This window comes from Heterodontus francisci, chromosome 6, assembly GCF_036365525.1.
Source record: "Heterodontus francisci isolate sHetFra1 chromosome 6, sHetFra1.hap1, whole genome shotgun sequence".
NCBI classification, from domain to species: domain Eukaryota; kingdom Metazoa; phylum Chordata; class Chondrichthyes; order Heterodontiformes; family Heterodontidae; genus Heterodontus; species Heterodontus francisci.
This window is the reverse complement of record NC_090376.1, coordinates 80,061,202-80,089,172: the sequence shown is the minus strand read 5'-3', so window position 1 is coordinate 80,089,172 and position 27,971 is coordinate 80,061,202. Positions and strand designations below refer to the sequence as shown.

Below are 27,971 nucleotides of genomic sequence, written 5' to 3'. Positions count from 1 at the left end.
CACTCACCGCGCTGTTTTGAAAGAAGCCTCTCCCTGCTCTCCCCGCTCCTTTCAATGAAGCCTCTCCCCCCCCCCCCCCGCGCTCTTTTCAATGAAGCCTCTCCCCGCTCCTTTCAATGAAGCCTCTCCCCCCCCGCGCTCTTTTCAATGAAGCCTCTCCCGCTCTCCGCAGTCTTTTCAAATGAAGCCTCTCCCACTCACTGCACTCTTTTCAATGAAGCCTCTCCCGCTCTCTGCACTCTTTTCAATGAAGCCTCTCCCGCTCTCCGCAGTCTTTTCAAATGAAGCCTCTCCCGCTCTCCGCAGTCTTTTCAAATGAAGCCTCTCCCGCTCTCCGCAGTCTTTTCAAATGAAGCCTCTCCCACTCACCGCACTCTTTTCAATGAAGCCTCTTTTGCTCTCTCCGCTCTTTTCAAGCTTTTGAAGGCGAATTGAGAGGTAGCATGGGAGGGGGATTTGGAGACCTCTTCAGCATGGGCTTCAGACAGTTATGGCACCATGTCCAAAAATAGAGAAGGAGGGGTAAAATGTAAAGTAGGCCAAAGTCCAGAGCAAACTGTATTTAGGAACGTAAGGCTGAAGGAGGCGGTAAAGATGTTGGCATAAGGCCATGGTGGAATTGTAGACAAGGAAAGGATATTGAAATAGGCACTATGTGTAAGAAGTAGTTGTTTTTGTTTTTGACCACATCTACTTTATTTCCCAACTGTTCGAACATATAGTATAACAACCCTACGTTGTCCTCCACCCCCCCCCCCCGTGATCTTCTCCCCACCCACACCCCCCCACTATCTTCTTCCCTCCCACACATCCCCGCGATCTTCTCCCCAACCAACTCCCCCCCCCCCCCCCCCCGCGATCTTCTCCCCACCCAACCCCCCCAGCGATCTTCTCCCCACCCAACCCCCCCGCGATCTTCTACCCCCCCCCGCGTTCTCCCCACCCAACCCCCCCCGCGATCTTCTCCCTACCCAACCCCCTGTGATCCTTTCCCCACGCCCCTGTGAACTTCTCTTTCCCCCCCCCCTCATTCTCCCCACCCAACCCCCCCGTGATCTTCTCCCCCCCCCCTTGCGATCTTCTCCCCCTGCATTCTCCCCACTCATCACCCCCCCCCCGCGTGATCTACTCCCTACCCACCTCCCCGCGAACTTCTCCCCACCCAACCCCTCCCCAGCAATCTTCTCCCCACCCAACCCCCCCCAATCTTCTCCCCACCCAATCTTCTCCCCACCCAACCCCTCCCCCAGCGATCTTCTCTCCCCCCCCCACCCAGCCCCTCCTCCAGCGATCTTCTCCCCACCCAGCCCCTCCCCCAGCGATCTTCTCCCCACCCAGCCCCTCCCCCAGCGATCTTCTCCCCACCCAGCCCCTCCCCCCGTGATCTTCTCCCCACCCACCTACCCCCCGTGATCTTCTCCCCACCCACCTACCCCCCGTGATCTTCTCCCCACCCACCTACCCCCCGTGATCTTCTCCCCACCCAACCCCCCCGCGATCTTCTCCCCCCCCCCCCCCACCCGCATTCTCCCCACCCAACCCCCCCCCCCCCAGATCTTCTCTGCCCCCACCTCCCCGATCTTCTCTCGTCCTCCTTGATCTCTACCAGCCACCATACCCCATCCCTGCCATCTCTCCACGAGCTGCTGCTTCTTGACATTTCTTCACGGGCAAAGATTTTGGGACGGTTGTACTCATCGGTTGTAGGCCCACTGGTGGCTAGTCAGGCCTATCCGTGACCGGCAGATTCTCCCACAGTGGGTACAAGTGAAGGTGTAGTTGCTGCTGGGGAAATTGGATCTATCCTTCTCCTTTTTCTCTTTCATGCTGTTTCTTCACTCCGTCTCAAAGCTGTCTGTAGCCCTCCTGATATAGCATCTCCAGGCATCACGATCTATGGCCTGCGCTTCCCACTGGCGATGGTCGATGTGGCACACAGAGAGGGACTTCTTCAGGGAGTCCTTGAAACATTTGCATGGGGCCCCTCGGTTCCTTTTACCCGTGGTCAGCTCTCCATACAACACGATCTTGGGCAGGCAACTGTCATCCATCCTGGGCAACGTGACCTGCCCAACACAGTTGGCTTTGCAGGAGGATGGCCGCGATGCTGGTGAGGTCGGCTGTTTCTAGGACTTCAATGTTTGAGATGCAGTCCTGCCAGTGGATCTTGAGGATGCTTCAGAGGCAGCGCTGATGGAAGCGCTCTGGAAGGCTTACATGATGGCGGTTTAGGATCCATGACTCGGCACCATACGGAAGGGTGGTGAGGACTACGGCTTTGTACAACTTGAATTTGATCTGTGCTCTGAGGCTGTGGTTGCTCCACACTCGTTTGTGGAGTCTGCCAAATGTACTGTGTGCTTTTGAAAACCTATTGTCCACTTTGTTGTCTATGGTGGCATCAGACGAGATGATGCTCCCCAAATAGATAAATTGCTTGACGGTTTTCAGCTCAGTTCCCTCGATGCTGATGCTTGGTGGTCTCCAAAGACAAACTAGTAAAATGGCGGACCTGTGGTGTATGAAATTTAAAACACAGAAGTGTGAAGTGATGCATTTTGGTAAGAAGACTGAGGGGAGGCAATATAAACAAAATGGTGCAATTTTAAGGGGGGAGGTGACGTGTTGCAGGAGCAGTAAAACCTGGGGTGTACGTGCAAAAGTCTTTCAAGGTGACAGGACAAGTTGAGAAGCCTGTTTTTAAAAAAAAAAAGAGATCCTTGGCTTTATTAATGGAGGCACAAAGTACAAAAGCAAGGAAGTTATGTTAAACATTAGGCCTGAGCGGGACATGGTGCTCAATTCTGGGCACCACTCTTTACGAAGGATGTCAAGGCCTTAGAGCAGGCACAGAGGAGATTTACTTGAATGGTAGCGAAATGAGGGACTTCAGTTGGGTGGAGGGATTGGGCAACTGGGGTTGTTCTCCTTATAGCCGTGAACGGTTTAGACTAAATAAGGAGAAACTGTTACCAGTGGCAGAGGGAGTTGGTAACTAGAGGACAGATTTAAGATGATTGACAAAATAACTAGAGGCTACATGAAGAAATCTTAATTACACAGCAAGCTGTTGTGATCTGGAATTCACTACCCAATAGGGTGGTGGAAGCAGATTCAATAGTAACTTTCAAAAGGGAATTGGATAAATTTTTGAAGAGAAAAGGTTTACATGGCTTTGGGGAGAGAGCAGAGAATTGTAGACAAAGAATCGAGGGTTCGAAAGGCCTCATATGCTGTATCATTCTGTGTTCCTATGAAAAATCTCATGACACTAAATAAGAAAGAGCATGAAATTCTCCCACTAACTGCTTAGCATTCCTTCTTCAGCCAACACCACTGAAAAGAGAGATTAATTTGTTATTTATTCATTTGTTGTTTCTGTTAACTTGGTGTGCACAAATTGCTTGGCACATTTTTCTACATTAGCGGTGATTACATTTTAAAAATAATTTATTAGCTGTAATTTACTTTTGTGACATCCTGAGGACATGAAAGATGCTACATTCTTTGCTAAACATTCTGTACCCTAGTATTGGGTAAGCTCTGTAATGCAGGCATTTGTGCTTCTAGCATTCATACGCATCATCATAAAGAGTTTCCATCTCCTGTATCTTTGGTGCCTGACTGTTTTTGGAGGCTGGATCCGGTAGCTCTCCCTCAGTTTGTGAATTACTGCCAGTCTGTTAGTTACCATTCGTTCCTTTAGCAATCTTGTATGAGTTTCAAATACCTCTCTCCTCTCTCTTCCCCCATCCACTTCCATCACCTATTTGAAGTGGTTTGAAGTGGCTTCTTCTATTTGTTGTCAATCTCATGGTTCAGATGCCATTAGTTTTTCCTGAACCATTGTCATTTATCCCGAATATAATTACCTATGAAAATAGTTTTATCATTATTGCTGTCTTCCCTTGTAATATTTATGATCAACAGACTATATAATGTAAAATATTTCTTACATTTGACTATTTGTCCTCTGCTCACTCTATCCTGTTAGAATCATTATTAATTATTTTCTGTTTTGTATATCATTATCTCCCTGCTAAATTATTTTTTAGTTTCTACCTTCCAGCATTGCTGCCAAGACTTTCTATCCATGTTGACATTGTGTGACCTGAGATGTGTATATTGTGATATATAATCAGCTGGATCAACATTGCATGAGAAGAACAGATGACAAAACAGAGATCTTTTTGTAGCAGTTTCCTGCGATAGTCTATAATGTATGTGTATCAGAAACAGTAAATTAAACATGATTTCTGCTTCCATCAGGGATGATGCTCATCTTACATGTAAATTCCTATTTCACCTTTCATCATAAAGAGTATCTTGAATAGACCTTTAGTGATTTAATAGGATTTGTAAAAATAATGTTAAATGCTGTTGTAGATGTGAAAGACACTTTATTGCTCTTTGTCATGTTCAGTGAGTTATCTCGCTGCTACCCTGAAGTGCCCTTGTTGCCTTCTTGAAGATTACAGTTGGGACATGGAAATTTAACTCATAGGGCACCTTGTTTCAACAATAAGCTCCCCATGGCGGATTCCCTCCCACCTAGTTAAAATTGATCCACTGTCTCTGGAGGAAATAGTGTCAGAAGGATTGACTGATAACATACTGTGGAAATGTGACTTTGTCCATACAATTCCCAGAGTGTGCGATAGTTATAAAGGCGATGAGGCCAGTTTGCAGAAGCCACATCTTAACTCACAGTATTCTGGGAATGACTTTTATTTTTAAATTGTTATATTTTCAGTTTTGTGCAGAAATGTGACCTCGACCTCCTCCAGGTTATTGCAGTCACAAGCTGCAAATTTAAACCTCCCTCATTCTTGATGAGAACCGTGCATGTGAGTGGTTAAAATTGGGGCAGATTTCTCGCCTCCATATTCTCATCAGCTGTTACTTTAACTCCTGAGTTTCAGGAGGTGTTTGAGGCCCTCGCTGCAGGTAGACAAGAGCCTCAAATATTCAGAATGTCAGGATCCATTGATGTAACTCAGACCCTAGCATGATTTTAACCCTGGGTTGCACAGTGTCAACCCTGCCAGGGAAGACTGCCACTAAACTGAGTCCAATTTGAAGTATGGTGATGAAGCCCAGGAGTTAAAACAGTCCAGCAGCACAAACTTGTCATTCACCCAACCCCACCACACTCGCCCCAAAGTTAAAATCGAGGATGTAATGTTCATGATACAACTTACAAAGTGTTTCTGTGTGAAATTCTGTGCATCCTGGCCCAAAGCACAAAACATATGCTTTTGTGTGTGCAAATGACACTGTGGAAGGAAAAAGCATTTCCCCTGGATTAAAATTACTTTCATGTGTTGCAGGGAGTATTTTTTTTTATCAACTGTCACATATTTTTATACCACTGGGAGCTGTTTATATTACTGTATAACTGATGATTCATTCTCCCATGGAATACTTCAAACCACCTGGTTCTCTTGAACCAAGTGGTTCAACTCTTGAGCTCAGTGTCTGTTTAGTTTGGTTCTAAGAGAATTGTGGTTTGTTCAGGATGCCCCATGGAATACAATAGGACAATGTCTTATTCTCATTATTATGAAGATTTTTCCTTTCATTGGAAATAAAACTTCCTTCCAACATCCCAAATTAAACAAGATAGGAATGTGTTTTTCTGAAATGCTAGTTTTGTTGCAAGTATTTGGGAAGTTGTCATCCATCTTTGCTCCATTCCACTCACCCATCTAAACAGCTATAAACAGATCAAGGAAGCTGGATTGCTTTTAATTTTTATTAAGCCATAAATGGCATATTATATGAAGTACAATTTTGTATGACATTGGTAGAATAAAAGTAAGAAATTCTATAAGGAATTAACCAAAGAAAGAATTTGCAAATTATAATTATGATTCTCAATGAAAGTTTTTAATTATACTTTACCAGCAGCCCAAAAAGATGTACAATTGGAGTGTAAATTTGTTTGTATGCTCATAAAATTTAAAGCAAACAATATTGTTAAAATATCAGGCAGGAATTTCACCAAACATGCCAATTCATTAAAGGTAGCACAGAGAATAAGTTCTACCCCTATCTGGGTATGCCTAGCAAACAAGGTCAGAAATCTCAGCATGGTTACAGCTGAGAGTGGCCTCTCTGGACAATCAGTAGTTCCACCATCTTTGTAGTCTGTGATTGCTGCAAATAAGTGCCATTCATAGATCTTCCTATATAGATATCTGATCAAAAGTAACGTGCAAGTCAATTTTCAAAGAGTGTTCCTTTTATTTAATACAAGCTGTTTGGAGCTGAAATTTTCTTTTGCTAAGATGTTTCAGAGTTTCTCTCTAATTGCATCTCATTCTGTTCTCAGGGACTGCATCTGTGGCAGTAGCTGGTATACTGGCTGCACTGAGAATCACCAAGAACAAACTTCATGATCATAAGTTTGTCTTCCAAGGAGCCGGGGAGGTAGTATTACTTCTTTATCCCTTTTCATATTTTTTCTAGTCCACAAGAAATTACCATCCTACATTTGATGTTGCTACCCTGCTGGTATTGCTTTGAGCTGCTAGAAGAGAAAACAAAACACCTGCGACCCTCTTTCAGGATCTGTCAATGAGATTATTATTTGGTTTTAACTCCTATTCTCAACTTTTTAAAAATTCAATTTCAAATACTTCTGAAATTTTCTATCAGCACTCTAATTTGCACTTGGAACTATGCCAGTTGGCTTGATAGGTGGTGCACACTCTGTGGACTCAGTTTTGTAAAAACAGATGTGATGAGTTTTATCATCAAAGTGTTCCCTCTTGAAATTGGTATGAGCAAAGGCAAGACTTACTCGGGTGTGAGCGATGGCTCAATTGTCAAATTTGATTTCAATAATTGTTGTGGTTGATATCAAAGGTGAAATTAATTTTAATATCTTGAAAACCCCTTTACTACCATGTAAAGTTCAGTTGTCTGTGCCACAGCATTAAATGTGCCTCGTCAGGCTGTGTACAGTACTGTAGCATGTGCAATTGTTGGTTTTAGTTAGTGCTTTGTGAAGTAATCCCACTTCTGGCTGTCATTTGAAAGTAATGTTTTTACCAAATTGATATAGCAATTTTAATAAATTTGAATCTTCAGTGTTCTACGTCACAAGCTATGGCTTTATTAATGTATCACAGGCTGCCATGGGAATTGCACATCTCATCGTGATGGCTATGGAAAAAGCAGGAATCCCAAAGCAAGAAGCTGTAAAAAAGATTTGGATGGTGGACTCAAAGGGCCTTATTACTAAGGTAGGTTTTTCCTTTACTGAAATATTAATAATCGATTTCTATAAAGTTTTTTAAAAATTTACATTTAAAATGAGCAAAATCACATAATAAAAATAACATGTTCAAACGAACCCAAATTGGGTCTCCTCCCAGAACTTAGCTGGTTTCAGCAGTGAGTAACTGTCCCAAATTTGATCCTCAAGCAGTGCTCATTTAACTGTTTTGAGCCATGAAGTTCACAGGAGTGGCTGCTACTGGCCTCAGTGTCCCTGGGTAAGGGAAGGGAAAATTAACTGGGATTTGATAGCTATCCAGTGATAGTGACGGGAAGTAAATGTCACATGATTGAATCAATTGGGACACCTCTGTGGTTGAATAAGTTGCTGACACCCAATGTCAAGGATCACACATGAATAAGTAGTCACTTTGGTAAAATAGTTGAGGGTGTTTAATGTCCTTTAAACAGCACCCCAGGAGCAATTGAAAAATTCAGAATGGAAAATGAGAAAATTAACAGGGAAAAGTAGATGCTCCAAAGATCCATATTTTTCCTGTTAGAAAAATTATAAACTGGGTGACCAAAATGTTATCCAGCACTCTGTCCTATGAATCAAGATTTTCTTCTGGGAACAGGAGATATTTCTTTGTGATATTTAATTCATTTTTCAGTTCATGTTTTGTTAATCAGACTCAAAGGCTTTAAGCACACATTATAAAATGGATGTTCACAGTAGGGATAAACAGAAGTTTTATATTTAACCAGAACCCTAAAAGAAGCAACAACTGTTCAGTTTCTTTCTCCTTAATGGTACTGCATATAATTTCTGTGCTATATAGATCAGTTAGTTTATGGCGAGGGTGATGAATGTACAAATTACTTCAGTAAATTAAGATATCCAAGAGTGTTTTCAGAAACTAGTCAGAGCCTGTGGCATTGTGAATAATAAGTTGAAGGATATAGTCATTCTCTTGCCTCATTCTCTCTCTCTCTCCTTCTGGTTCTTCTCTTTCGCTTATCTGCTACTGCTCTTTTACCTCTTTCTTTTTCTTTCTTTTCAGGTGGGAAATACTGTATGGTGTGATACAATATGGTGGTTGGAATGATGTGGTGTGTCGAGGAAAAGAGCCACCAATGGCTGCAGGCAGTTTTGGGGTTAGGGATTGCAAGAATATGTAACTTCCAGCAGGTCACTTCCCAGCCCCTCTTGCAATCACTCATGCGTGCCCCCCTTATTTCATTACATCCACAAGCCTTCCCACTACTGATTTTTCCCCCTTCTACGATTCCCTCCAACCTATCACTACTCCCAACCTCTTTTTGTTTGAATGATGATTCAACACTTCTACCCTATCCTTCCTCTTGCTACACTCATGTCACCCTTAACCCTCCATTTGCTCTTGCCACACTTACGCATATTCTCCCAAGGAAGAGTACAAAAAGTCCAGTAGTCCCATCACCCTTGACCAGTTTCCCTCCTTCCTACCTCCTGTGTCTTTCCTTCAAAGAGGCTTTGTCTCCTTTCAAAATTCAACTTGCTTTTCTTTAAAAGAAATCAAAGCAGAAAGGAATAAGCTGCCTCCTGCTTTTCTCTCTAGTTTTGTCTTTCTCTCACATCTCCCACCTCAAATGCTTCTCCATTGTCTCACTCGGTGGGACTGTCCGTGCTTAGTTTCATTCTTACCAATCCAGTCATAGATTGAGCATCTCCAACAATGGCTTCTCTTCTACACCCCTAGAGTGCCTGAAGGATCTGTCCTTGGCCTCGTCATCCTCCTTATCTACATGCTTATTTTAGATTAGAGATACAGCACTGAAACAGGCCCTTCAGCCCACCGAGTCTGTGCCGAACATCAACCACCCATTTATACTAATCCTACAATAATCCCATATTCCTACCAAACATCCCCACCTGTCCCTATATTTCCCTACCACCTACCTATACTAGTGACAATTTATAATGGCCAATTTACCTATCAACCTGCAAGTCTTTTGGCTTGTGGGAGGAAACCGGAGCACCCGGAGAAAACCCACGCAGACACAGGGAGAACTTGCAAACTCCACACAGGCAGTACCCGGAATCGAACCCGGGTTCCCTGGAGCTGTGAGGCTGCGGTGCTAACCACTGCACCACTGTGCCGCCCTTATCTTGCAAAATCATCTGCAGACATGTACATTGATAACGCCCTGCGCTACATCTCCATTGTCTTGAGCTCTCCATTGCTCTTGTGCTGTTGGATTGCTATTTTAACATCCAGTCTAGGATGTAGCATAACTTCCTCCTCCTAGCCATTGGGAAGATCAAACAATTGCCTCAGACTGAACCATATTGTTTGCATTTGCAGCCTTGATGTCCTGAGTTGAATTTCCAACCCCCATGTATTCTCCATTACAAAGCTAACCAGCCACATAAATACTGTGGCTGCAAGAGCAGGTCAGAGGCTGGGAATACTGCAGCGAGTAACTCACCTCCTGACTCCCCAAAGCTTGTCCACCATCAACAAGGCACAAATCTGGAGTGTGGGGGACTACTCTCCACTTGCCTGGATGAATGTCGCTCCAACAACACTCAAGTAGCTCGACATCATCCAGGACAAAGCAGCCCATCCACCACATTAAACATTCACTCCCTCCACTACCGGTGGACAGTGGTAACAGCATGTACCTTCTACAAGGTACACTGCAGCAATTCACCAAGGCTTCTTCGACAGCACAATCCAAACCCGCGACTTCTACAACCTAGAAGAACAAGCAGCAGGCACCTGGGAACATCACAACCTGAAATTTCCCCTCCAAGTCTCTCATCATCCTATATATGTAATTTATCACCATTCCATCACTGTCGCCGGGTCAAAATCCTGGAACTCCATCCCAACAGTACCATGGGTGTACCTGCACCACATGGATTGCAGCAGTTCACGAAGGTGGCTCACTTCCACCTTCTCGAGTACAATTGGGGATGGGTAATAACTGCTGACTTTGCCAGCAACACCCACATGCCATGAAAAAATTTTTAAAAATTCACTTATTTCCATCTCCATGACATTGACTCCTCCATACTTATCTCAGTCCATCTGCTGCTGAAACTCTTATCCATACTTTGTCACCTCCAAACTTGACTATTACAATGCTGTCCTTCCTGGTTTCCCTTCCTCCATCCTCTAACACAATAAGTCATGCGATCATAATATGATTGAATTTTATGTTCAGTTTGAGGGAGAGAAGAGTGGGTCCAAACCTAGTATTTTAAACTTAAATAAGGGCAATTATGAGGGCATGAAAGCAGAGCTAGCTAAAGTGAACTGGCAAATCAGGTTAAGGGAGAAGTCAATAGAGATGCTTTGGCAGACATTTAAAGGGATATTTCAGAATACACAGAATAGATACATTTTAACAAGAAAGATAAATCCCAAGGGTGGGACCTGCCATCCGCGGTTAACTAAAATAGTTAAAGATAGTATCAAACTTAAAGAAAAAGCCTATAATTGTGCAAAGATGGGAGGCTGGTCAGAAGATTGGACAGAATATAAAAAACAGCAAAGAATGACTAAAAGATTGATAAGGAAGGTATGATTAGAGTATGAGGGAAAGCTAGCTACAAATATAAAGACAGATAGTAAGAGTTTCTATAGATATTTAAAAAAGAAAAGAGTTAACAAAGTGAGCATTGGTCCTATAGAAAGTGAGTCTGGGGAATTAATAATCGATAATAGGGAGATGGCAGATGAATTGAACAGGCATTTTGCATCTGTCTTCACTATTGAGGATACAAGTAACACCCCAGTATTAGCTGTAACTCAGAAAATGGAAGGGAGGGAGGAACTCAAGAAAATTACAATCACCAGGAAAGTGGTACTGAACAAATTGTTGGAGCTGTGGGCTGACAAGTCCCCGGGTCCTGATGGACTTCGTCCTATGGTGTTAAAAGAAGAGGCTAGTGAGATAATTGATGTGTTAATTTTAACTTTCCAAAATTCTCTAGATTCGGGGAAGGTTCCGTTAGATTGGAAAATAGCGAATGTAACTCCTTTATTCAAAAAGTGAGGGAGACAGAAAGCAGGAAACTACAGGCCAGTTAACTTAACGTCTGTCTTAGGAAAAATGTTAGAAGCTACTATTAAAGACGTTAAAGCGGGCATTTAGAAAAATTCAAGGTAATCAGGCAGAGTCAACAGGTTTTGTGAAAGGAAAATCATGTTTAACCAATTTATTGGAGTTCTTTTAGGAAATTACATGTGTTGTGGATAAAGGGGAACCGGTAGATGTATTGAACTTAGATTTCCAGAAGGCATTGATAAGGTGCCACAACAAAGGTTATTGCAAAAAATAAAAGCTCATGGTGTAGGGGGTAACATATTGGCATGGATAGAAGATTGGCTCGCTAACAGGAAGCAGAGAGTAGGCATAAATGGGTCATTTTCTGGTTGGCAAGATGTAATGAGTGGTGCGCCACAGGGATCTGTGCTGGGCCTCAACCTTTTACAATTTTTATTAATGACTTAGATGAAGGGACCGAAGGTGTGGTTGCTAAATTTGCTGATGACACAAAAATAGGAAAGTAAGTTGTGAAGAGGACATAAGGAGGCTACAAAGGGATATAGATAGGTTAAGTGAGTGGGCAAAGACCTGGCAAATGGAGTATAATGTGGGAAAGTGGGAAATTGTCCACTTTGGCAGGAAGAATTTAAAAAAAGCATATTATCTAAATGGTGAGAGATTACAGAGCTCTGAGATGCAGAGGGATCTGGATATCCGAGTGCATGAATCGCAAAAGCTTAGTATGCAGGTACAGCAAGTAATTAGGAAAGCTAATAGAATGTTATCGTTTATCGCGAGACGAATTGAATACAAAAGTAGGGAGGTTATGCTTCAGCTATACAGGGCATTGGTGAGACCCCATCTGGAGTACTATGTACAGTACTGGTCTCCTTATTTAAGAAAGGATGTAAATGCATTGGAAGCAGTACAGAGAAGGTTTACTAGATTAATACCTGGAATGGGCAGACTGTCTTACGAGGAAAGATTGGACAGGCTAGGCTTGTATCTGCTGGAATTTAGAAGAGTAAGAGGTGACTTGATTGAAACCTATAAGATCCTGAGGGGTCTTGACAGGGTGGATGTGGAAAGGATGTTTCCCCTTGTGGGAGAATCTTGAACTCGGGGTCACTGTTTAAAATTAAGGGGTTGCCCATTTAAGACAGAGATGAGAAGAAATTTTTTCTCTCAAAGGGTCGTGAGTCTTTGGAATTCTCTTCCTCAAAAAGTGATGGAAGCAGAATCTTTGAATATTTTTAAGGCAGAGGTAGATAGATTCTTGATAAGCAAGGGGGTGAAAGCTTATTGGGGGTAGGTGAAAATGTGGAGTAATCAATTCAGCCATGAACTTATTGAGTGGCAGAGCAGGCTCGAGGGACCAAGTGGCCTACTCCTGCTCCTAATTCATATGTTCGTATGCTTGCCCATCATTTCCACCCTTACTAAGTTCCAGTGGCTTCCAGTCAGTGCAGTGCCTCAAATGTAAGATTCTCATCCTTATGTGTAAATCTTTGTATAGTTTTGCCCTTTCCAAACTTCAGTGCCACATCCCCATCATCCCCAAACCCACTGGTCCTTTGACTCTGGCTCCTTGGGCATCCACTCCCTATAACCATACCATTAGCAAACAGGCTTTCTGTTGTATAAGGATCCCAATTTCCAGAAATCCTTCCTTCAACCTCACTTATTCCTTTGAGAACCGCCCCCCCCCCTTAAATCCATTTCTTTGACTAGACATTTCATCAATCCCCATCTCCCTACCCACCACCCCCCCCCCCCCCACCCCCCTCCCCGCACTCCCTTTCTATTGGGTCAGCTTCTGTTCCTTTTTCCTTCTCACCTTTGTGAAGTACCTTGCAACAGTTTTCTATGCTATGCAAGTACCAGTTGTAAAGAGAAAATCGAGCAAGCCAAATCATACTGATTCACATCTGATTTTGTAGCAGCACTGATGATTTGTTAGTTTAAACCTAATCTAACTGATTAGTTCTTACACGAGATTTAAGGGCTAAAGATGTGAAATTTGATGCGCTACATGTATAAAATCAATATTCATCCTGTTCTCTACTCTCCTTGCTACTTTTGTGCAGGGAAGAAGCCATCTGACCCATGAAAAAGAGATGTTTGCTCAGGATCATCCGCCAATAAAAAGCCTGGAAGAAGTTGTTAAGAAAATTGAACCAACAGCTTTAATAGGTACAGTTAAAGAATGAATGACCCTTCTGTTCATATTGAGCTTTAATGTAAGATTGTGACACTGAGCTCTCATGAATAAGAAAACAATTTTACAAATTTATTAATCTACCTTAAATTGAAACATAATGGACTCTTTTTTTAAAAAAGTACTTGCTAAATCCTTTAACACAATTTAATTGAAATTTAAATACTTTTTGGCAGCTGGATTCAAGACAGATGGAGTGAAAGTTTCCTACCTCTGGCAGTTAAGGATTGTGCTGTTAATGAAATCAGATTGAAAATTCATTCCCAGATTCACATTAAAAAAAATCACAAATGGTAAAGTCCAGCGGAAAACTGGAGCCACAGTGCCCTTGGAAGTAAGCTGGGTTTCTCAGAGTCCCAGTTGATGCAACTGTTCCTATAAATCCAGACTGGATTTATTTACGTATACTAGAATATGTTTATGGTTTTAATCATGTCACATTTGCTAATAAGATTTTTTTCTTGTAACATTCATCGTTGAATAAATTGGTGACACACTTGCATAACTACAGAACCTATTAAAAAAAAATGTATTTTTCCCTAGTATCTTTTTAAAAATAACGTAACAGTCAGGATTAGCTTTAGGCATAAAAACAAGAAATGCTGGAAATGCTCAGCAGGTCTGGCAGCATCTGTGGAGAGAGAAGCAGAGTTAACGTTTCAGGTCAGTGACCCTTCATCAGAACTGCTTTAGGCATATTGTTTTCTTCTGTAAGTTTTTGTTTTTTTAAATATTTGTTTAAACACTGATTTCAGATGCCCTAATCAGGAGAACTTGTACAGACCAATTACTGTATCTACCATTATGAAAGAGCAGGATTATCATACAGACTACACAGTAATGTTGGTAAACTGGAGTTGTTAGAGCAGGGGAGATTTGATAGAGGTGTACAAGGTTATGACAGGTTTAGATAAGGTAGGCAAAGAAAAGCTATTCCCATTTGCTGATGCCACAAGGACGAGCGGACACAGATTTAAGGTTTTGGACAAGAAATGCAGAGGGAATGTGAGGAAGAACTTTTTTTATGCAGCGAGTGGTAATGATCTGAAACTCGCTGCCTACGAGGGTGGTGGAAGCAGAGACAGTGAATGATTTCAAAAGGAAATTGGATAGGCACTTGAGAGAAATGGACTTACAGGACTCTGGGGACAGAGTGGGAGAATGGAACTGACTGGATTGCTCTACAGAGAGCTGGCACAGACTCAATGGGCTGAATGGCCTCTTTCTGTGCCATAATGATTCTGACTCTGACTTGAAATTGCTGTCACACCACAGAGCTGATGAGTGCAGATCCTTGTATTATACTTCAGTTCAGTATTACCTGCTGGCATTCTCCACTTCATCATCAAAACCTGCTATTGAAGTATTCCTTTTCAAAAAATGATTGTGAGGGTCATTAAAGGACAATATTCTTTAATATACAGCTGTTGCTTTTGATATTCTAATGCTTCTGCAGCCCTCAGAGTTAAGAAAATTTGTGTGGCTTTGTGCAAAGAAATAAACACTCTTTTCATATATTTACTTCCAATGAACAGATTGCCAAGTAGACTGCAGGTGCTTTCTGTTCTTTGCAATGTTATAAAAAGTTCTCCGAGCTGTCAGAAAGGCCCTGTCCTAGGTTAAACTGCTATTTAAGCCTGAGTATTCGGCCTTTTGGGTTGAATCCCATTGGTGAATGATGGGTGTCACCCATGCTTCTTTTTGGCCAAATAGTCTCTTTTTTCAGTTAACTATCCTTTTATTTAAAAGAAATGTAGCCTAGGTAGTAAAACTCCATCTAGTCTTGGTATCTGTCATCCAGTTTTCTCCATCCCACCCACCCGACCCTCCATTCTTGTCAGTCACTGCATTTTCTTGGTAATTTCTACTCTCCCACTCTCTCTAATCAAAACTGGAAGAAATCGGAACAAGAACAGAGAACAGTACAGCAGAGGAACAGGCCATTCGGCCCTCCAAGCCTGCGCCGATCTTGATGCCTGCCTCAACTAACACCTTCTGCACTTCCGGTGCCCATATCCCTCTGTTCCCTTCCTATTCATGTATTTGTCAAGATGTCTCTTAAACGTCGCTATCGTATCTGCTTCCACCACCTCTCCTGGCAGCAAATTCCAGGCACTCACCACCCTCTGTGTAAAAAAAACTTGCCTCGCACATCCCCTCTAAACTTTGCCCCTCGCACCTAAACCTATGTCCCCTAGTAACTGACTCTTCCACCCTGGGAAAAAACTTCTGACTATCCACTCTGTCCATGCCGCTCATAACTTTGGAAACCTCTAGCATATCGCCCCTCCACCTCCGTCGTTCCAGTGAAAACAATCCGAGTTTATCCAACCTCTCCTCATAGCTAATGCCCTCCAGACCAGGCAACATCCTGGTAAACCTCTTCTGTACCCTCTCCAAAGCGTCCACGTCCTTCTGGTAGTGTGGCGACCAGAATTGCACGCAATATTCTAAGTGTGGCCTAACTAAAGTTCTGTACAGCTGCAGCATGACTTGCCAGTTTTTATACTCTGCATGCCGTATGCCTTCTTGACTACCTTATCCACCTGCGTTGCCACTTTCAGTGACCTGTGGACCTGTACGCCCAGATCTCTCTGCCTGTCAATACTCCTAAGGGTTCTGCCATTTACTGTATACTTCCCACCTGTATTAGATCTTCCAAAATGCATTACCTCACATTTGTCTGGATTAAACTCCATCTGCCATTTCTCCGCCCAAGTCTCCAACCGATCTATATCCTGCTGTATCCTCTGACAATCCTCATCACTATCCGCAACTCCACCAACCTTTGTGTCATCCGAAAACTTACTAATCAGACCAGCAAAGTTTCCATATTGCTGACACACTTTGCTAGCAACAAACTTCTTGCATTTAAACCTCTTTCTATCATTCCTTCACTCCCTACAACATTAGGACTCGCTTAGCCTGACTAGTTTTTTAGGTCTGTTAAGCAGGATCTTTGGAAGACAATCTTGGAGTTAAACCCCTAGTTGAGATCCTCAAGTTGAAACTCCCGTGTTTCTACTTTGGTTTTGAGATTGGGATAGTTTCTACAAGACTGCACATCTTTGTTAGAAGCAGCAGAAATTGATTCTAGGTTGTTTGGGGACTGCTGAAGGAAGGGAAGATAAACCAGATACTGATGTAGGACAATTCAACAACAACAACTTGTATTCATATAGTGCCTTTAACATCATAAAATGTCCCAAGAAGCTTCACACGGGTCTCAAAAAAAACAAAATTAGATATAAAGTCATATAAGGAGATATTAGGGCAGATGGCAATTTAGAGGTAACAAATTGGCCATTGTAAATTGTCCCTAGTGTAGGTAGGTGGTAGGCGAATTGAGGGAAGGTGGGGATGTGGTAGGGAATATGGGATTAATGTAGGATTAGTGTAAATGGGTGGTTGATGGTCGGCGCGGACTCGGGCTGAAGGGCCTGTTTCAGTGCTGTGCCTCTCTATGACTATGCATGAATGAGGGTTTCAGCATCACATGAACTGCATCAGGGACCGAGCCTGGCAATGTCACTGACATGAAAATAGATTGTCTTAGTCAATCCCAGTCAGCCTCTGATGATAGGATTCAGTAGGCCTTTAATTAGTTCAATTGGCTACCCACCACTTTTCCACCCACCCATCCCGCCTCCAGGAAAATTGTCCAGGACGGAATCCTGAAGGTGAAATGGAGCCAGGGAACCAGCACATTGGCTGGCGGTGCTATTTTTAAAAAAAATCCTGTCCATTCCTACTCAAGCCCCCTCCCTCATCTCTCTGGTACATTGATGACTGTTGTGGTGCCTTTTCCTGCTGTCATCCTAAACTGGAAAATTTCATCAACTTTGCTTCAAATTTCTACCCTTCTCTCACCTTCACTGGTCCATATCCAACTCTTTTGCCTTCCCTTCCTCGACTTGTCTGTCTCTTTCTGTGGATAGGCTATCAATGAATATTCACTATAAGCTCACTGACTCCCACAGCTACCTCAACTACACTTCCTCACACTGTGCTTCGTGTAAGGACTCCATTCCATTCTTCCAGCTTCTCTGTCCCTGTCACATCTGTTTTTTTTTCTCAACCAAGGATTCCCCCACCCCCCCCCCCACCCCACTGTGGTTGATGTGGCCCTCGACAGTGTTTGTTCCATTTCCCGCACTTCTGCTTTCGTCCCTTCCCCTCTCTCCCAGAGCCATGATAGTTTCCCCTTGTCCTCATCTTCTACCCCACCAGCCTCCATATTTAACTGCCACTCATTCTCTGCCATTTCTGCCACCTGCAACGTGATGCCACCGTCAAACACATCTTTCCCTCCCCTTTCAGCATTTTGCAGAGACCGTTTCCTCTATGACACCCTGGTCTACTCCTCAATTGCCCCAACACCTGCTGCCTTTCCCATGCGCCTTTTCATGCTCATGCCGGAGCTGCATCACCTGCCCTTTTACCTCCTCTCCTCATCATCCAAGGCCCCAGACTCTCCTTCCAGGTGAAACAGCGATTTACATGTACTTCTTTTAATTTAGTATACTATACTCGCTGCTCACATTGTGGTCTGCTCTACATTGGGGAAACCAAACTTTGATTGGGTGACTGCTTTGTGGAAAGAAAAGCTGTTCCCATTAGCTTATGTTACAAGGGCTAGGTACACAGATTTAAGGTTTTGGGTAAGAAATGCAGGGGGATATGAGGAAGAACGTTTTTACACAGCAAGTGGTAATGATCTGGAACTCACTGCCTGCGAGGGTGGTGGAAGCGAAAATTGGACAGGCACTTGAGGGAAATAAACTTTCACAGTCTCTGGAGATAGAACAGGGGAATGGGTCTGACTGAATTGGATTTGATGGGCCAAATGGCCTCCTTCTATGCCATCATGACTCTTTTTCTGTGAACACCTCCATTCAGTCTGCAGGCATGACCCTGAGTTTCCGGTCGTCTATCATTTTAATTCTCCACCTTGCTCTCATGTTGATCTCTCTGTCCCCAACCTTCTGCGGTATTCCAAAGAAGCTTGAGAAACCGCACCTCATCTTTCGATTAGACAGCTTTCTGGACTCCACACTGAGTTCAACAGTTTCAGATAGGAATTTCTGCCCCCATTTTGTTTCCTTTTCTTTGCAGGTTTGGGTCTTACTCTCGTTTTTCCCTTATTTCTGCTTTTGGACAGTAGCTGCTCATCATTCTGCCATTCACACCTACTCTAGACACATCTTTTGTTTCTTTTGTCCCATTACCACTCCCTTTGGCCCTGTACCACCAACTCTTTTATTATTTAATCTTTCCTGTCTCCCACCCTCTCTCAAACCTTCCATTTTGTTCTTTTTCCACCTTCCCCCCTTCCACTTGCTTAAAACCTATTACATTTCTAACTTTTCCCAGTACTGATGAAAGGATACCGACCTGAAACGTTAACTCTGTTTTTTGTCTCGCCATAGTTGCTGCCAGACCTGCTGAGTATTCCCAGCATTTTCTGTTTTCATTTAAGAAGCTTCAGTATCTTGGCTAATTTACAGATCAAACAACCTGGCTTGATTGTATAGTCGATTCATCTCCATCCCTCTGGGCAAGAGAAGTCATTTTCTATTTTAACGCTTGGTCAGTTTCTTCTATTTGCCATTCCCCTGCCACAGAGTCAGTGGGACCCCTTTTCAGTTGAAACAAGTTGAAACTAATTTTTAAATTACATGTATCCTATCTAGTCATAAAACTACATGCAGCATAAATATTCCTTCATTGACCAAAGACAGAAGTTCAGCTTTAGTCACATTGTTAATGTTTGCAGCAATGTTGAAAATGGTCATTTCAAATTACTTTTATGAAAAGAGGAAAGGTTTTAAACCCCCTCTCACTTTAATTGCAAGACAAAAGATGCCATTTTGTTACCTTTTCATTGTAGTCTCTCGTCCTGGAAAAATGCCAGATAGCATTGTTGCATTTATACAGAACTGATATGAGATACTAAATATATATGTGTTTAAATCTCCAAATGCTTTCATACCAAAACTGTTGAGGCTAAATAGCTGCATTATTCTTATTTTGTATTTTCCCAGGAGTAGCAGCCATTGGGGGAGCATTTACAGAACCGATATTAAAGGACATGGCTTCATTTAATAAACGTCCAATAATTTTTGCTTTGAGTAATCCTACCAGCAAGTCAGAGTGCACAGCAGAGCAGTGTTATCGCCTGACAGAAGTAAGAAGTCTACATATTTGCTACTTCAAGCCAAGTTCCCCATTTATTCAGACAAGTTTTGCAAAAGCAAAGGATGAGATTAATATTTCTTTGTGGGGTACATTAACTTTTAACTCCTGTCTCAGTGTTGCTGTTTAATATGTTTCATACCAAAACAGTTGAGGCTAAATAACTGCATTATTCTTACTTTGTATTTTCCCAGGAGTAACAGCCTTGCTGTCTGTGATATATATTCATGATTTGGACTTAAATGTGGAAGGCATGATTGGGAACTTTGCTGACGACACAGAAATTGGCCGTGTAGTTGATAGTGAAGAGGATAGCTGTAGACTCCAGAATGATATCAATGGTTTGGTTGAGTGGGCGGAAAGTGGCAAATGGAATTCAATCCATAAAAATGTGAGGTAATGCGTTTGGGGAGAGCAAACCAAGCAAGGGAATACACAATAAATGGGAGGATATTGAGAGGGGTAGAAGAAGTGAGAGACCTTGGAGTGCATGTCCACAGGTCCCTGAAGGTGGCAGGACAGGTAGATAGAGTGGTGAAGAAGGCATATGGAATGCTTCCCTTTATTGGCCGAGGTATAGAATTCAAAAGCAGGGATGCAATGCTGGAACTGTATAAAACACTGGTTTGGCCACTGCTGGCGTATAGCATACAGTTCTGGTCACCACATTACGGGAAGGACATAATTGCTCTCGAGAGAGTACAAAGGAGATTTACAAGAATGTTGCTAGGGCTTGAAAGTTGCAGCTATGAAGAAAGATTGGATCGGCTAGGGTTGTTTTCTTAGAACAGAAGAGGCTGAGGGGTGACTTAATTGAGATGTACAAAATTATGAGGGGCCGAGACAGAGTAGACAGGAAGGACGTGTTTCCCCTAACGGAGCGTTCAATTACCAGGGGCACAAATTTAAGGTGATTGGTAGAAGGATTAGAGGGGACATGAGGAAAATAATTTTCACCCAGAAGGTAATTGGTTTCTGGAATTCACTGCCAGGAATGGTGGTGGAGACAGAATCAATTCGTAAAAGGTACCTGGACATGCACCTGAAGCATAGTAACCTGCAAGGCTATGGACCAGGTACTGGAAGGTGGGATTAGATTGGACGGCTAGATTTTTCAGCCGGCACAGACATGATGGGCTGAATGGCCTCCTTCTGTGCTGTAATTTTTCTGTGGTTCTAAGGTAATACTGAATAATTGAATTAGGATATAAGGATATTTATTCTACATTCAGAGAGATTACATACTGCCCGTGCTTAACGTTCTGCATTGACACATTCTAATACCATCTGTTCTAATGCTTTTCTTGTACACTGAATTCTGACAAGAAAAATGCTGAGCAAGAATACAAAAATATTGTTATTGCTTTAATAATTAATTAGCATATTTGATCAATATCTGCAGGGCCGTGGAATATTTGCTAGTGGCAGTCCATTTGATCCTGTAACCCTTCCTGATGGTCGTACCTTTGTCCCAGGTCAGGGTAACAACGCCTACATTTTCCCTGGAGTTGCACTTGGAGTTATCACATGTGGAGTGAGACACGTACATGATGACATCTTCCTAATTTCAGCTGAGGTTTGCATCAGAGAATTTAAAGTTTCTTGAATTACTGCATAATGCTTAGTTAGTGTTCCTTTTCTGTTAAGTCTATGTCTGAACAACAAATGCATGTCTTTGCAGGTATGAATATGTAGCTGAATATGTAATAGGTTCACTTCTCACTATATACCAATCTTTGACTATCATATCTTTTTACATACAAAACAGCCATAAAAGAATAGAAAAACTTGCACTTGTATAGTCCCTTCAGATGTGTCAGAGTTTCACGTCCATTGTTCTTTTTAACTTGCAGTATCTAGTTACCTGTAGGGAAAAGGAGTTCTGCAATGCTGTTTCTTTTATTGATTTTTTTTTCCCCTGCAGGAATGCCAGTATAGCAATAAAAATTTAGTTTCTAATCTTTATTATTATACAATCCCTTTCATTTTTTTCTGTTTTCTGTACAAGGAGCATATGAAAGAATTATAGTGATGTTTGCAACTGTGGCACCTTAGACAAGTGCACAGCACATGCAAGTTGACAGCTACAGGTATCCTATGCCCTTTGGCCAGGTAAGGGCTTGGGGCACTGGTTGTGGAGTACATATGGTAGTATTGTCACTGCTAGGATACACTGGAGCATAATTAACTCCTTTCTGTATCCTGTTAAACATTCAGCAACTTGTCAAAACTTGCATCATGCCAAAATTTTTAGTACATATATCTTTAAGGGTGGATTCAGAATACTCGTCCTTTCTGTAGTATTCTATATATTTTTTCATCTTTATCCCTCTTGACCTTCCTGCATTCACCATCCATGGAGTTGATGCCTGTACCCAGGTACCTCCTAATGTCATTGTTAAGCCAATTTCTATGGTGGGTCCCTCCAATTTTACACGTGTTCCCTCCCTGTGAACAGGTAAATGTAAGCCGGCAGTAAAGCCTTGTAGGAAAGGATTTCAATTCTTTGTTTTTTTTAAATTGAACAATGAAACAGTTGCTGATAATAAACCAGGGATATGACAAGTGAAATAGTGATACTCGGTCATAATAATTATAGATTGTCTCAATTCACTGTTTTTATGCTGCATGTATCCTAGTTGTGTTGATTCAAGATTTTTCCTTTGCCCAGGTTCTTGCTGAACTAGTGACAGACAAGGATCTTGCAGAAGGTCGGCTGTACCCACCACTGAGCACCATCAGAGATGTTTCATTCAAGATTGCCACAAAGGTAGGCAAATATTTCTGTTTGTTAAAGACAAATTAAATAGTCGCAGTTCCAAAAAGCTACTGTAATTTATGTGGATGTGGTGAAGCAGTAGAACCAAGACATGGTCAACAGAGCTTTAAGGGCAAACGATCCTGATTGTTTTTTTCCATTCTCTGTTCCTTTAGTTTAAGCAGCGGTTGCAGTGTGCAACTGAATCACTGTAACTCTGGATCAGTCAAAGGAGCTAACTAAAGCAGAAATGAACCAAAAGCTTTAAAGCAAACTTCTGGCTCATATTGGTGAGAATCTCTGGGTAAAAAGTATTCTCTGTTGGGTGGAACTGAAAGAAATAGAATTCTGGGATTCTTTCCAGAGACTGGAAACAGGCACATGTAGTGTCTATATTCGAAAATGGATACAAAAAGGAATTATAAACCAGTTAATTTGATGATGTCAGAAGGAACTGTAAGAGATGTATAGTATGATCCTTTGGAAAGAGCAGTAGTTCTTCAGTTGCACGAATCATTGTTAAGTAAGTTTGCATCCTGTGCGATTAGTGGTCACATTTTACGCTGGATTGCAAATTGGTTAGACTAACATAGGCAGCTGTGGGTTTTGATCCAGTCAGCTGTGGCTACCGACATGATTGCTGTTTAAACTGTTGCTCCTCACCATCTTTATTAATGATTTGGATGAAGGCATTGTGAGTACAGAACTCAAGTTTGTTGGTGACACTAAGGATTGTGCACAAGTTAGAACATCAGACAAAATAAGTAGACTTCAGGCTGATTTAGATACATTGGGGAAATGCCCTGGGTGGTGTAGACAGAAGCAATAACAATAGCTTTCATTTATGTAGTGCCTTTAATGTAGAAAATGTCCCAAAATGCTTCACAAAGGATTAGTCAAAAAAGGGGCACTGAAACAAAGGATTAGGATTGGATTGGAATTGTTGACCAAAATCTTGGATCAAAAATGGTACTTTGAGGAGAATCTTGAAGGAGGAGAGGGAGGTGGCAAGTAAGGGAGCTTCAGAGAGAGAATTCCGAAGTGTGGGGCCAAAGTGGTTGAAGAAACAGCTGCCAATGCTGGGGCAAAACGAGGAAGGGGGTTGCACAGAAGCCAGATTTACAGAAACTGAAACTTCAAGGAGAGAGAGGGTTATAGGGTTGGAAGAGGTTACAGAGATAAGGAATGGCAAGGACATATAAGGATTTAAATATGAGGATGAGAATTTTAAATTTGAGGCCCTGGGGACTAAAAGCCAATGCAGGCAGATGAGGACAGGGATGATAAGCAAGCAGGATTGTTATGTGCTATATAAAGCCTGGAACTTAGTATTATTGCAAAAAATGCAATGACTTTGCCCCGACAGGCAAAACAGCTAATGCAGCTACTTACCATGTTTTCAAGCATATTATAAGCGTATCCCACTGGTCACATAGGGAACAGCAATGATGATAGTTGTCAAAAAGTCTGTCCTGCCTAATGTTACCCATGTTCTTCGTGCCTCTTCATTTCAGTGAAGAAATTCACCACAAGTTATTTTCCTGCCCAGGTTGCTGGTTTTAAATAACTGACATTACACAAACACTGTTCCTTTAGATGTTATTGTCTTTAATATATTTAATAGAAAGTTTGTGTAAAAATATATCCATTGCATTATACATCGTGTTTAATAGAAGATATCTTCAATTTTCATAACGTGAAGGTTGCAAAATCCGAGGGTGCCTCAAACATTTTCAAAGGTACAGCACTGCTGATTACTTCTGGTCTGATTTGTGTCTAGTTCAAGGGTTCCCAATACCTAATCATTACAGTAGTGAAAGCTGGGCATACGACAATAGGGTCCTATGATTTGAACTGGATATTGTGCTTTTCACACTTACCTTTTAACGTTCTCCAGTCTTTCAAGAGATGTATTGTTAAACAATTTGGTGATCTGAAGTCATGAAGCTTATTTTATTTACTGACAGAAAATGAACATATGGGGCAACAGTTGTAAATAAACCTCATTACTTCATTTAATTTCACGTTTCCTGAAGAATGAGAAGAAAATAATCCTATTGCCGATTTGTTTTTGACATTGCCTTTCTTCCTAGACAACTTGGAGAGAGAGAGTCATAGAGAGATACAGCACCGAAACAGTCCCTTCGGCCCACCAAGTCCGTGCCGACCATCAACCACCCATTTATACTAATCCTACATTAATCCCATTTTCTCCCTCACATCCCCACCTTCCATCAATTACCTACCTACATTAGGGGCAATTTTTACAATGGCCAATTTACCTATCAACCTGCAAGTCCTTGGCATGTGGGAGGAAACCGGAGCACCCGGAGGAAACCCACGCAGTCACAGGGAGAACTTGCAAACTCCACACAGGCAGTACCCAGAACCGAACCCGGGTCGCTGGAGTTGTGAGACTGGGGTGCTAGCCACTGTTCCGCCCTCCACTGCACCACTGTGCCACCCTTGCAACTGCAAAAACTGGCTTCCACATCCTACTTTGAAGCCCGTGATTCACGCCTGCTCCACACAATCTCCTTTTTAAATCTGACTGATTGGCGCACATGACTTTTCTCTCCTCTCTTCCTGTATTTACAGGAAGTGGATGAGGTGGGATAGGGGCTGCCTTTGACTTGACTCTTTTCCATTCAGGAATTTGCCAGTGGGCCTGTCAACCAAACTGATTGCCCCCCTTTCCCAAGCGCATTTTCTCAGAAGATACCTCGTGCTGGGCTTGTATGACTAGAATCACCTTCATTATGTAGGTGGTTGTTTTGTTAGGCATTCTGAGGCGCAGTAGCAAATGCCTTAATGTCTCGGGTCCTTCTGAAAATCTCTAATAAACATCTCAATTTCCTATTATCATCCGCCCAGTCTGAGACTGCAGCCTGTGGTTTTTTAAACTTGTACGAATTCACTTTGTTTTAAAATCCAACATTTAAACTTGACTCATCCCCAAACCTTTTCCATGAAAGAAAAAGTGATCAGAAATCCCAATACATTACAGTGGGGTTAATGCTTTTAAATTTTGTGACAACAGTTTGGCTGTCTGTAAGATTTCCTCTTTTTGCTTTTAGATCATGGATTACGCCTATAAAAATAACCTTGCTGCCTGGTATCCTGAACCAGAGGACAAAGAAGCATTTGTTAGTGCTCAAATCTACAGCCCTGATTATGATTCCTTTGTAATGGATAACTACAAATGGCCTAAAGAAGCCATGGAAATCCAGAAAGTGTAGTTATCTGTGCCACTCAAGACATTGACTAGAATATGTTGAAGCCAGGTAACTTTAATTGCAAGCGTACTGCCTTTGGAAGAGATTATTCCAATGCATTATAAAACAGTACAATTACTGTTCAAAGGCAAGTCAGTCTCATTTATTAATTTCAAACCAATAAATGTTCTTCAGTGACAGGTGCCCAGCAGTAATCCTGTGTGAGTTTATTGCATTTTTCACATGTTTTCATATCATTAATTTTATCTTGCAGGAATTATTTAGTGTTTAATCTTTGCAATAATGTTTGCTCCTTTTAACCAAATATTGCTTGTCATTTGAACAATCTGAATAAGTATGTTATCTCTGTACTATTGACAGAAATCAAAAGATAGTCTCTGAGTCCACATTCACTGAATTGTATAATCTTACACAAGGCGACATCGCTATGGTGTCCTAAGCATTTTGCATAAAATTTAGTTAAATTCCTTTTCTGAACATGGCCATCATTTTGTCTCTGGAGTCACATATATAATGCCACTGTTGTAATTTGGATTCCTGTTTTTCTTGTGTCTGCTAGTCTGCCTTTGGGATAAAGGAGTCTAATTTAGTAGTGTAAATAGCATATGAATGCCGGTCTCCCAGAAGCGAAGCTAAAACTGTGCCCATATTTAAACCATTTAGAAGTTCTCCAGAAGAAAACAGGAGGACTGGTTTCACCTTTAGAAGCTGGGTTGAATCTAGTCCAGGTTGATTGACCAAAAGTCATCCATTCATGATGGATTAAACGTTCCCATGTAAAATGATTTGGGACAGTATCAACCCAGTTCCTAGTTGGTGTTGGCACTCATTGATAATCTTCCACAGGCCATAAGGATGTCTTCAGTGGGAAATTGAAAGTTACTTAGGTGCAGTTGGAGTATAGGCATAATGAAGGGACTTCACTCAGCATCCAGCCTGTGCTACACCCAACCTTGGGAGTGCATGGTGCTGTATTCATTACCCAAAATGAGATAGTAGATCGATTGACTGATTTAGAACATAGCACAGTACAGGCCCTTCGGCCCACGATATTGTGCCGAACCTTTAACCTACTCTAAGATCAAACTAACTACCTACCCTTCATTCTACTATCATCCATGTACCTATCCAAGAGTCGCTTAAATGCCCCTAATGTATCTGCTTCTACTACCACTGCTGGCAGCGCATTCCACGCACCCACCACTCTCTGTGTAAAGAACCTACCTCTGACATCTCCCCTAAACCTTCCTCCAATCACCTTAAAATTATGCCCCCTGGTGATGGCCCTTTCCACCCTGGGGAAAAAGTCTCTGGCTATCCACTCTATCTATGCCCCTCATCATCTTGTACCCCTCTATCAAGTCACCTCTCATCCTTCTTCGCTCCAATGAGAAAAGCCCTAGCTCCCTCAATTTCTGAATACCAATAACATAAAGGGATATGGGGATAGTGTGGGGAAAAGGCATTGAAGTGGATGATCAGCCATGATCGTATTGAATGGCAGAGCAGGCTCAATGGGCTGAATGGCCTACTCCTACGTTCCTATGTATCCTATTTCCAAGCATTGGGATCCTACTACTTGATAAAATCAATAAAAGAAAGAATCTCAAAATCCAACAGTGTGTTTAGCCAGCTAACATTGAGAAAAGCTATTGCTCTTTTTTCGTGGGTGTGCTGGAATCATCTGATCTGATATTTGTATTACTTGTGTATATCAGCTGAAAACATCAGGAAGCTATGATGTGTTTTATTTTGAAATTTGTTGCTGAAATGTTTTATATATTCTCCTGCATGATGAACGTATTTCATTTATTTTTGGAAGGCTTGAGGTAGCAAATATTTTAAATTAGTTTTTTTAAACATTTCTGCTGTGTTGCAAGATGTCATTGTGCTAAACATAGAAAGAAAGTAAACCAAGATTCTTGTGAGAATGTGCTTTGTAAGAGAACAAAATGCTTAATAAATCATGCTGTCTTTAAATCCATTGATGTTCTTTATTACTGGTGACCATAAAAGCCATTGTGATGGAGCCAAACATCTGAATGCCATCAACTGTGATAACAGTTAGAGGAGATGGTGGCAAAGTGGTAATGTCACTGAACTAGTAATCCAGAGACGCCGGCCAATGCCTTGGGTACACAAGTTCAAATCCCACCACAGCAGCTGGTGGAATTTAAGTTCGATTAATAAATTTAATTAATAAAAAAAGTTCAGAATTGAAAGCAAGTTTTAGTAATGGTGCCATGAAACTTTCATCGATTGTTGTAAAAACCCATCTGGTTCACTAATGTCATTTAGG

At 41.9% G+C, this 27,971-nt stretch overlaps 1 protein-coding gene across 1 annotated transcript in view; it reads left to right on the top strand.

The window, feature by feature from the left end:
* LOC137371408 (NADP-dependent malic enzyme-like) overlaps positions 1-27,652 on the top strand; it is a 216,695-nt gene extending 189,043 nt beyond the window's left edge. The window contains exons 9-15 of the mRNA XM_068033969.1: positions 6,335-6,432; positions 7,137-7,250; positions 13,353-13,458; positions 19,528-19,670; positions 21,081-21,254; positions 22,350-22,448; positions 25,514-27,652. Coding sequence (XP_067890070.1) covers positions 6,335-6,432; positions 7,137-7,250; positions 13,353-13,458; positions 19,528-19,670; positions 21,081-21,254; positions 22,350-22,448; positions 25,514-25,675 — 896 coding nt within the window. The 3' untranslated portion in view covers positions 25,676-27,652. The remainder of the gene's footprint in view (positions 1-6,334; positions 6,433-7,136; positions 7,251-13,352; positions 13,459-19,527; positions 19,671-21,080; positions 21,255-22,349; positions 22,449-25,513) is intronic.
* Positions 27,653-27,971: the final 319 nt, after the last annotated feature.